We start from the raw sequence: 10,904 nt of genomic DNA on the forward strand, positions 1-10,904 counted from the left end.
TTTGTGCAGAAATTCTTTGGTTATGCAAACCGACTGTTGCAGCAGCTGTCCGTGTGGCTGGTCTCAGACGATCTTGGAGGTGAAGATGCTGAATGTGAAGGTCCTGGGCTGGTGTTGGATGTACTGCCAAATTCTTTGAAATGCCTTTGGATACGGCTTATGGTAGAGAAATGAACATTCAATTCAAGGGCAGCGGCTCTGGTGGACATTCCTGCAGTCAGCATGCCAATTGCACACTCCCTCAAAACTATATTAATAACAAAACTCACTAAAGTTACAACTTGCAGTGAAGTGCATTACACTTTCAACCATTTTAAATTTTATTATTAATTAAATAAAATGAAGCAGAAATGCAATGCAATTTAATTTAATAATGAACTTAAATGTAAATGCCAAGTATGTAAATATTTGTCTGTATTTACTTTTGTGTGTTGATGTGTGAAGGACCTTATGTTCAAAAGTTGCAAAACAAAAAACATATTTGCTGCTACCAACAATCCCGATGTTCTTCTAGTGCTTGAAGATCTGCAAAGGAGGTCCGTGAAATTATATTTTTACTCTTTTTATGTAAACTCGTTTTAAGAAGTTTGCATGGTTACGCATTATCTTGAGAAAAACACTGATGATTTCCTGTTGTCCATTCTAGACTGGCTGTATGTGAGAAGGCACTAGTCAAATACCTGGAGACCAAGAGAATGGCTTTCCCATGGTTCTATTTCCTCTCTTTCGCAGACTTACTGGACATCCTTTCTAAGGGCAGACAGCCCAGACAGGTACAGCTGTATTAGTTAGCGTTTAACTTTAACTTGACTCAACTTCATATGACAGTCGGTCTGTTAGTTTGAATTAGTTTGAAAGTTTAATTAGTTTCAGATTTCTGTAATTATACAGCTCATTTCAGTATTACAGTAATCCACAAACAGGTCAACTATAAAGTATGCAGTCTTTACCGGTATTTGTAATAATTGTAACCGAGATTCACAGAAATATATTTTACATTGTGCCATATTTCCTCATCTTTCTTCTCATTTGCATACACTAACCTTTATCTCTATGATTAAACTCTTTTCATCATCACAGTGATAATTCCAAGGGCAGCGATTCGCTGTGAAATATCATTACGATAAATAAAAAAGGAAAAAAAAAAAGAACGTTATACACTTGGATTGATTCTGACCCTTGACACCTGCTTCTTTGAGCCAATCCTCCCACATATGTGGAGGTTTTCTCCTGAACCGTTCAACCAGAACAAAGTGCTTCATCTTGTTCTCATTGTACCTTGGTTAAAATAAGAATTGCAAATACATCCACAATCATAGCTTTATCTACGGATATGCCCACATTTAACCATACGTAACTGTGTGAATTGATTCATTTGTACACAGAGGTACAGTATATTGTTCTGTGAAAATAATGCTTTATGGTTCATTGATTTTTAGGTTACCTGTCACCTGGGTAAGCTGTTTGACAGTATGACTGATCTGAAGTTTTCTGACAAGGAGGGGGAAAAGGCCACAGTAGCAGAGGGAATGTTCAGCAGAGACAGAGAATTTGTTCCATTCTATTCGCAGTGTGACTGCGTTGGACCGGTAAAACCCACATTCAAATCAAATAGGCATCTAATTAAGTCAAACTCAGAAGTTGTAACTTTTTTTAAGTTACAGGCAAACTTATAAAAAAAAAAAAAAAAAAAAAAAAAAAAAAAAATTATATATATATATATATATATATAATATATATATATATATATATATATATATATATATATAATATATATTATATATATATATATATATATATATATATATAAGAAAAGCATGCAATTTGCATGTAAAAAGAAAAGAGGAAGTCAATTAGAGCTATAGGAAAAACAAAGGGCATGGAGAAATCAAGAGTTTGGAAACTACGTTGACATCAGCAACCAACGACGACCTGATCGGCTGAGAAAAACAACAGTAGTTGATGAAAGACAAATCATAAAAGCTGTAAAAATGAACCCTAAAATTCATGTCTGTAAAATCACCAACAACCTCCAGAAAGCTGGGGTGATGCTCTGTCAGTCTACAGTCCGCAGGAGAATTTGACACAGAATTACAGAAGCTACACAGCAATGACCGATGAGATGAGATTTACCTTTATCTAAGTGATTGCAAAGCAAAAGTGTGGAGAAAAAAGGGAACTGCAAATGATCCTAAGCATACAACCTCATCTGTTAAGCTTGGTGTAGGTGGTGTCATGGCATGGGCATGCATGGCTGTCTCTAGTACAGGACCTTTTAATTTTAATAATGACTTAATGTATGATGGCAGTAGCAGAATGAATTTGGAAGGGTACAAAATCATCTTGGCTATCAATATTCAAGAAAATGCCACCAAACTCATTAGAAAGCACGTCATATTTCATCAGTACAATGACCCAAAACACCCTGCCAGTCCAGTCAAGGCCTTTATCAGGGCAACGAAATGTAAAGTCTTAGATTGCCCAAATCAATCTCCAGATTTAAATCCCCACTGAACATTAATTTCACCAGCTGAAGAGGAGACTAAAGACAGAAACTGCCCAAAACAAGCAACAGTTGGAATTGGATGTATTAAAGGTATTGTTCGTTGTCCATGACATAAGCCTGCACATACCATAACCCCACCGCCACCATGGGCCACTCAATCCACAACGTTGACATCAGCAAACCGCTCACCCACAGGACACCATACACTCTGTCTTCCATCTGCCTTGTACAGTGAAAACCAAGATTCATCCGTGAAGAGAACACCTCTCCAAAGTGCCAGATGCCATCGAATGTGAGCATTTGCCCACTCAAGTAGGTTTACGATGACAAACTGCTGTCAGGTTGAGACCCCGATGAGGACGACAAGCATGCAGATGAGCTTCCCTGAGACGGTTTCTGACAGTTTGTGCAGAAATTCTTTGGTTATGCAAACCGACTGTTGCAGCAGCTGTCCGGATGGCTCGTATCAGACGATCTTGAAGGTGAAGATGCTGGATGTGAAGGTCCTGGGCTGGTGTTGGATGTACTGCCAAATTCTCTGAAACGCTTTTGGATATGGCTTATGGTAGAGAAATGAACATTCAATTCAAGGGCAGTGGCTCTGGTGGACATTCCTGCAGTCAGCATGCCAATTGCAAGCTCCCTCAAAACTATATTAATAGCAAAACTCATTACAGCTGAAGAGGAGACTAAAGACAGAAACTGCCCAAAATAAGCAACAGTTGGAATTGGATGTATTAAAGGCTGGTGAAAAGCATTTCAAAGCATAAGACCAAGAGTCGTTCAACATCTTAATAACATTACTTAGTAATTGAGTATACAGATATGGCTAATTATGGTCGCAGCATGTAGTCAGTTTAATTAGCTTTTGTGACTGGTTTGTTCGGATAAGCAGACTCCTGGGTGTGAGTAAATGGCACTCTCCACTGCTCCCTGTCTCACCTCACCCTGCGCCACTTCAGAAGCCAGCAGAGAGCAGCTGCCTCCATGTACCGCCCCTATTATTTATTCATTCACTTTCCACTGATCACACTCAACACACACACACTCATATCATGCACACAGCCGTACATGTAGACACTTACATACCCCCATACATAAATAGTTGACACTGTGGAAAGTTGACATATCCTGTAGTATGATATACAGTACCCCACCTAAAAACTTTTCAATTGCATTTTTCTAATTGTTTATTAGAATTAATTCTAATACTCATTATTTATTGATTATGCATGCAGCTCTAATAACACAATTTATTTGCAAATGAAATAATAATAAAACAACTATTTTAAAGGCATATAGTTTTTTAGAGGTCTACTGCAGTTTTTCATGAGTTCTTTCTCACTTCTTTCAGGATTGTCTGCTGTATTCACTTTAGAGAGAGTAGCAAGTCCAGAAGAGAGCAGTCCAGGTCTTTAGCAACCCTCTACATTGCGAGTAAATCACTCGCATATGCAACTAAATCTTCACTATGGGCAACTAAATTATGTCTAATATTAGCCACTGGCTAGTAAATGATCAGATTTACTCGCCAGTGTGAGTTGGAGAGGCTAAGTTTAAGTTAAGCACAGATATATTTTATTTTCACTCAGAACACTCTGACTAAAGCATTTTTTCAGTTTAAATTATTGGGATGATCTTTAGTTGTTACAGTTTGCATGGTAAACATAAATGGACATGTTATGCATTAACTAACCTTGCACAAGCAGAAATGTGCAAACACACATGCACACACAAGCATATAAACCATGCAAACACACTCACAATAACCATCTTACAAAGACCAGCAGAAGTGCAATCACATGCACACACGGCATGTAACCCTAGCTTTATGAAGCAGGCTGATTGTCTGAAGAAAATCTCTCGGCAATGAGTCACGTCCTACTGTCATGTGTACAGTTGAGTACAGCACAGGCTATTTTCCAATATGCCAACACCGAGACAGTATGGTTCCAGTTGTAAATATAGATGTTGGATATAAATTTGATCTGAGCTATTTCTGCTTTTTCATATCGTTTCTTACGAATCTGAGTTCATACTGTAAGATCCTTTTCGTTTGCAGCTTGCCTTCTGTAATCAAGGGGCTCAAGCTCTTGACTTCAAAGAAATAGTTCAACCAAAAATAAATATTCTGGCATCATTTACACTCCCTCATATTTTCAAACCCATTTAACTTTCTTCCACGGAACACAAAAGAGAAATTTTGAAGAGCTTTTTCATGCAATTGAACACTATAATAGTATGAGAATAGTCTGTGTGACTTGTAGACTATAATACATATCTTCTGAAGCCATATCGTTTTTTTTTTTGTTTGTTTGTTAAGAATGCACTGAAATTGAAGTCATTACACATTGATAATCTCCTCCTTCTTCTGAACTGCTGTGACCTGTCAGTGAGTTGTACAGATGAGTCTGTCTCATGAAGGAGTAAAATAAATGTTTTATTGGTTATAGGGAAAAATTAAAGCCAACCATTTTTTGGGCAGTTCTGGATGGTTCTAAAGCAGGAATAAAGCCATATTACTGGACGGTTATTTTAAGCTAACGGTAAACAGCTGCTTATATGGCCTTCACTTAAAAACATGTAATTCATAGTGTTACAGTAACCTAATGAAGTACTAAAATCTGTTTTTTAACAGCATAAGATGTAACATAAAACCCTAATGTACATCAGTGATAAGAAGAAACTAAGAAACAGATATTTCAATGAAAAAAACATAAAATGTTAAGTGTCACATAAGTCATTCCGGGAACATGAATTTACAGTTCTCCATCAGCTCGGCCCTGAGATCCAGCTGAGCCAGAGATTTACATATCGCAAGTCAAAAGTTCTGATTTCTGATATGTGAATCACTAGTTGTTAAGTCATAGAAAAGACTAGCTAGGGAAACCGGCCACATCATAGAGCGCCAACTCACAGACAGCCGTTAAACTGAAAGATTCATTAATGTTGTGGCCAATCCAAGACCCTCTCAGTCACACTACATCAATTATACACACAGAAATGACAGGCAGATACACAGACTCTTCATTTCATTCTTTAATCAAAACTCTGTCATGGCAGGAAAAGTGACAGCTGTTGGTAAGCACTATTTATGCTTAAAAAAAATCTTGGTTTCCAGAAAAATATTAAGTGTATGCCAAGTGTGACAGAGAAAATGGGCTGCAACTCCACCAAACCCACTAAACCCAAACAACAGGGAGCCAAACTTTCCCTTAAGATCATGCATAGATGCAGCCCAGCAGAAAGACAGTGACAACCGCCTCTGCAGGTTGAGACCCCAGGCCTGTTACTGCACAAAGGCACGGGAGTGACGTAATACGGGCTAGGTGAGGTAGGATGACTGGCAGCTCTCTGTGTCTGCGGCCCTGTAATTTAATCTCTCTGTCACAGGGTGCAGCGTATTGTATGTTTCTTTTGAAAGTGAGCACGGCACAGACAATGCCAAAAAGAACCACCACACAAAGCTCTGACGGAAAACGAATGACAGTGGCGGTACAGGCAGGGCGGCCGTGGAAGGATGAAGTGCTAAAATGTTCCAGAAGATGAGAGGGTGATGTTAAGGGGTCTCACTAAACGTAGGCAGCCCAAAACTCTCTGAAACACACATAAAAACACCCACACACATATACACCTTGAATAATTGCTCTACTTTGTTCTAATATTTTAAAGGTATATAATTAAACCACATGCAAAACACTTAATTACTGCAAATGCAAGAGGCGGTTTCAGTCATAGACAGAGGCAGATATGCACCAGAGTGATCGTATAGGCAGATTATCATTGACCCGCAGCCTCTGTCATACGCAAGTGGGATAATCAGGAGGATTTTACAGCAGGCTGGAGAAACTGGCAGTATTACAGGAGCAATGGAGCTTGATTAACAAAGTATACACATTACAGCAGTAACTAGATGATGGTTTAGCCTACATTTGAGCAGGTCGTGACACACAAAGCTTGTTGGATGAATGGCTACGGTGAGGGTTTCTTCATAACTTCTGCCTGCACAAAGCGTTGGCAAACATCACTGCAGGCACTTTTTCACCTATGGGGATAGTGACATGTTAGAGCTTGAATTTATGACACAAGCTGGTTTAAAGAAGGGAATGTAGCTGTATATGGCAACCGGTGTTCTTTGGAGACCTCTAGATTAATTGCATTTTAGGTTTATTACTAACTTGAGATTAGCACGGTTTTTGGTTGTCAAATTTTATTTCTTGAGTTCAAAACAACACAAAAAAAAAGAGTCAATGAAAAGAGTGTCTAAAAAACAACTGTTTGGCTGAACACAATTTGATTGAATCAAGTTATTTAGTTTCGTTTACTCAGTTTGCATTAGTTCAAACTACATGAAATATTTGAGTATGGATAACATTTCCATCATCTAACCACTGTCCAGGCAAGTTCAGCCAAAGTGTTATAATTCTGTTCTATACTGTATAATGTTTCAGAAGGTTTTTTACAAATACTATACATTTTCAACCATCATTACATTTTCAGGGATTGTATTATATAACATTTAACAACCTGAAGTAACACTGACACTGGCATAAGAAATTATATTTTAAATGATATAAAAGATATTTTAAAAATATCTGAGATTTAAAAAGACTTTTTGACCTTGACACAGAGTCATAAAGGTCTACATAACTTCATTGTAGCTGTGCGAATAGATTAACACTGACACAAAACTGTTCCCTGCAAACTCAACAGTTTTGTTCCTCTCAAGCGTGAGGATAAAAAAACAAACAAATAATGTTTACTGGCACAAGACGATGTGGAGGCCTGCTGGGGCTTTAAATAACTCCCTTGATCTGTGTTTTGGGGCTACTAGGGCTGCACAATTAATAAAATTTTTATTACGATTACAATTATGGATGGCACAATTACATAATCGTTTAAAGCGGCAATTAATCATTCAAAGTCCACTTATGTTATTCTGCGTGCTTAAGATGTGTTTTCTTCTTTCAACGTTATATTAAGGGTTTTTCCCCATTATTTTAATTTTAGTTTTAGTAAAACTTTATAATACTATTCATATTTTTACTTTTTTATAATTTAAAGAAGAAACCAATCCGATGTATATTTGACATTTGAGGCTTAATATTATAGAAAAGCACTAAAAGTTTTTCAGTTAGAGTGTTTTCAGCTTGTTTATTTTCATATAAATATACAGCATGCAGTTGCATCAAACAATGGTATAAACATCATTCAATGTAAATTGTGATAAATGTAATTAATAATCGCAATTACAATTTCAAGGGAATAATCGACAATTATGATTTTTGTCATAATCGTGCAGCCCTGAGGCCTACAGATTTTTTAATGCCAAGGTTGAGCAACAGTGCAGATTATATTGCAAAGATTATGCGACATGAGATAAGGTCTTTTTTTGTCTGTTCAAGAACACAATACACATAAATACATTTTGAGATTTGACTGTTTATTTACATTGTCAAATTAAACAGAAAATTAATGAATAATAGTAGGCTATATGCTTTATAGTGAATCTATATGTTTCAATATTTATTGAACTGCATTGAAATCAGTGTATTACAGAAACAATGATTCAATAAGATTCAATAAAATATTCAGTCAAGAATCACAGCATAATATTACAGTATTACAGTAATGAAAATTTTAAATGGACACATTATGTCACACTAAAATTTACTTAATTGTCATGAAAACAGCATTAACAGCATTTTTACCACATGAAAAATTTAATTTCTTCTTGATTTTGAGGTTAAATAAGATCCGGAAAAGGTTTTTTTTTTTTTTCTACAATAAAATATGAAATAATTCATTCACTTTTTAGTTAGGGGATTGTTGTTGGCATTTCATGTCAACTGATCACACTAAAAATCTTCCCCTTTTCAGTAGCTCTCAAATATCTTTTGCATGTTTTAAACACATGATACATATGATGATATTTAAGAGCTTTGCCTTAAGGGAATATCAGCAAAGAATAAAAGCTTAAATTTCAGTCTTTTTCCGCATACACGGCTATCATATGGACCCAAGTCATGTAAATTACTAAACATTACACTTACAGTTCCAGTGTACAATAGATGTCAGTCTGAAGTCTGGCACTCTGTGCTACACATCAAGTCATATTACACTGGATGACTTGAACAAGACCTGGTTTTGAATCAGACAGACACGGTCTGTTATTTTAAGAGACGATAAAACATATATGACTGCACAATGCTATCCTATAATAGTGGTGGTTTCTGGGTGAGTGAATACAGACACAGAGGAAAATCGACAGAGACAGAACAGAAACTGAGCGAGAGAGAGAAACATCATAAAGAGAAAGAGAACATAAAACAGAGCCCAATGAAAAAAAAAAAAAAAAAAGCACTGTAAATTCCACCACCGCTCATCAAAAAATACAAACATCTATTTAGCCTAGTTGTGAGCCTCTGAATTGAATGTGATGACAGAGAAAGACTGGTCATTTTGAAATAGTTTATTTACAATAATTAAAATTTTCTATTGCATTATCCTTACTGACTGTATTCAAAAGAAACATTTGATTAATATGGTTATTTTTAGCAAATCAGTCAAATCAAACAAGAGTCATATGTCTGAAGATTGTATCAGTCTAGTCTCAGCCTCAGACGTCACGCCCACGGACCGTTGGCTAAACGTCTGATGCATATGGGACACAAAATTGGAAACACTTCAGTAGAGTCGAAGTCGTCATCAGATTGGTTGAATTCTAAAGAATTTCTGGGAGACGTGTGTGTCGCGTTCTTTAACGTTCTGCCTGGAAACAAAGATAGTGTGGCACCAAACCCCTCATGAAAGAAGAAAGCCATAGTGTTTACAACTGTGACAACGAGCGCTTATCAGGATCAACTAAACACTGGATTTTCAATAGTATGTGAAATATTTGAAGTTCGTGGCATAGAATCTTTAAAATATGTCCAAGAGTTTTACACACCGGTCTGTTATTGTGGCGACATTTCCACACCTCGAAACGTGACGATGAATGAAATGGTTGTTTGACATGTCAGTCAAACGGCCTCATGGGCGGGCCTTGGCCAAAGAAAGCTGCCATGAATTTCAGACCTTCAGTTAGTGTCATTATCCAGCTAAATTCAGTTCTTATCTGAATAATTCATAATGTAACTAAATATATTGTCTTTTAAACCCCAGATGACAACATCTAGTAAAGCATTTTTAATTTTTGTTACAACAAACAACAAATAGTAATAATTATAAATAGTGCTTTTTAATAAATGGGCAGTTTTACAAATGGAAAAAAAACCCACACAAAAAATTTACCCCCGCTACAAAACCAAAATCCTGTAGGTAACACAGTCATAAAGACAAATCTAAACAGCTCATTGTCTTTTAATGTGTTTCCAATAGATTAAGTCAGGAAATCCCTACTTACTCTCCGTCAAGAAAGCCCTGCCCAAAGAGGCTTATGCACACTGTGCCACCTCCGCTTAGCAGCCCAGAGTCAAGCCCATGGGCAAAGCCTCGGTCTAATCAGCTGCTGGGCCTGAATTATGCAGCAGATCCTGAAGATACTCGAAAACAAAGTGCTTCACGGTAAATGCATTTCTCTCTGATTTGCGATGAATTGCATGGCATGAGCGGCTGATAGAGGTCGAGACCTCAGGCCTCACACAATATTGCTGTGCAAGAAACATGGCAGCTTCTCCTTTGGAAGTGCTTTATAGGTGTAATGTTTATCTCTGTCTTAACAGCGTTCTTCACACCAACAGATCCAGACTGAGGGAGAAATCTTGTCGTTATCACAACTGTACTTGAGAGCTCAGTATAGCAATGATCAAGCATTAAAAAACAGTAATTGTGTGACTTAAAGTGATAGTTCCAACTCTGCCTAAAACAACTGGCATCCTTCATGTTGTTCCAAACCAGTAGCCTACACTCTTAAAAATAAACGTGCTTCACGATGCCACAGAAGAACCTTTTTGTCTAAATGGTTCCATAAAGAACCTTTAACATCTGAAGAACCTTTCTGTCTCACAAAAGGTTCTTTGTGGTGAAAGAAGGTTCTTCAGATTATAAAAACGTAATAAAGAGATGGTTTTTTAAAGAACCTTTGACTGAATGGTTCTTTGTGGAACCAAAAATGGTTCTTCTATGGCATCGCTGTGAAGAACCTTTTGAAGCACCTTTATTTTTAAGAGTGTATAACTTACTTTTTTTGTGGACCATAAAAGATATTCTGAAAAACATTTTTTTTTCCACCTTAATTTACATTTATGCAGCATTTAGGGGAGAATTTCGTCTAAAGTTTTCTGCAGGCGATAAGTGCAAAATGCCCCCAGTGCACAAAGTTAAAATTATTCAAAACGTTCACAATTTCATCTTTTCGATTCAAAAATATATAAGAACAATGCTGCCAATGACATTC

The 10,904-nt window shown here is 36.8% G+C and overlaps 1 protein-coding gene across 1 annotated transcript; it reads left to right on the plus strand.

Annotated features, from left to right (window-relative positions):
- The first annotated feature begins 248 nt into the window (after window positions 1-248).
- Window positions 249-9,970, plus strand: LOC122134262 (dynein axonemal heavy chain 11-like). The gene is made up of 4 exons (XM_042771892.1): window positions 249-536; window positions 647-773; window positions 1,440-1,643; window positions 9,887-9,970. The coding sequence occupies exons 1-4, from the start codon at window positions 451-453 to the stop codon at window positions 9,968-9,970; spliced, it is 501 nt and encodes a 166-aa protein (XP_042627826.1). The 5' UTR covers window positions 249-450.
- The last annotated feature ends 934 nt before the right edge of the window (window positions 9,971-10,904 follow it).

Source organism: Cyprinus carpio, chromosome A16 (assembly GCF_018340385.1).
Source record: "Cyprinus carpio isolate SPL01 chromosome A16, ASM1834038v1, whole genome shotgun sequence".
Classification (NCBI taxonomy): Eukaryota; Metazoa; Chordata; class Actinopteri; order Cypriniformes; family Cyprinidae; genus Cyprinus; species Cyprinus carpio.

Excerpts from the sequence above, each read along its gene's own strand:
- LOC122134262 (XM_042771892.1), top strand. The coding sequence starts at position 451 with ATGTTCAAAAGTTGCAAAACAAAAAACATATTTGCTGCTACCAACAAT. Across the intron at positions 537-646 it reads CTTGAAGATCTGCAAAGGAG|ACTGGCTGTATGTGAGAAGG; the intron begins GTCCGTGAAATT and ends TGTCCATTCTAG. Across the intron at positions 774-1,439 it reads AGGGCAGACAGCCCAGACAG|GTTACCTGTCACCTGGGTAA; the intron begins GTACAGCTGTAT and ends ATTGATTTTTAG.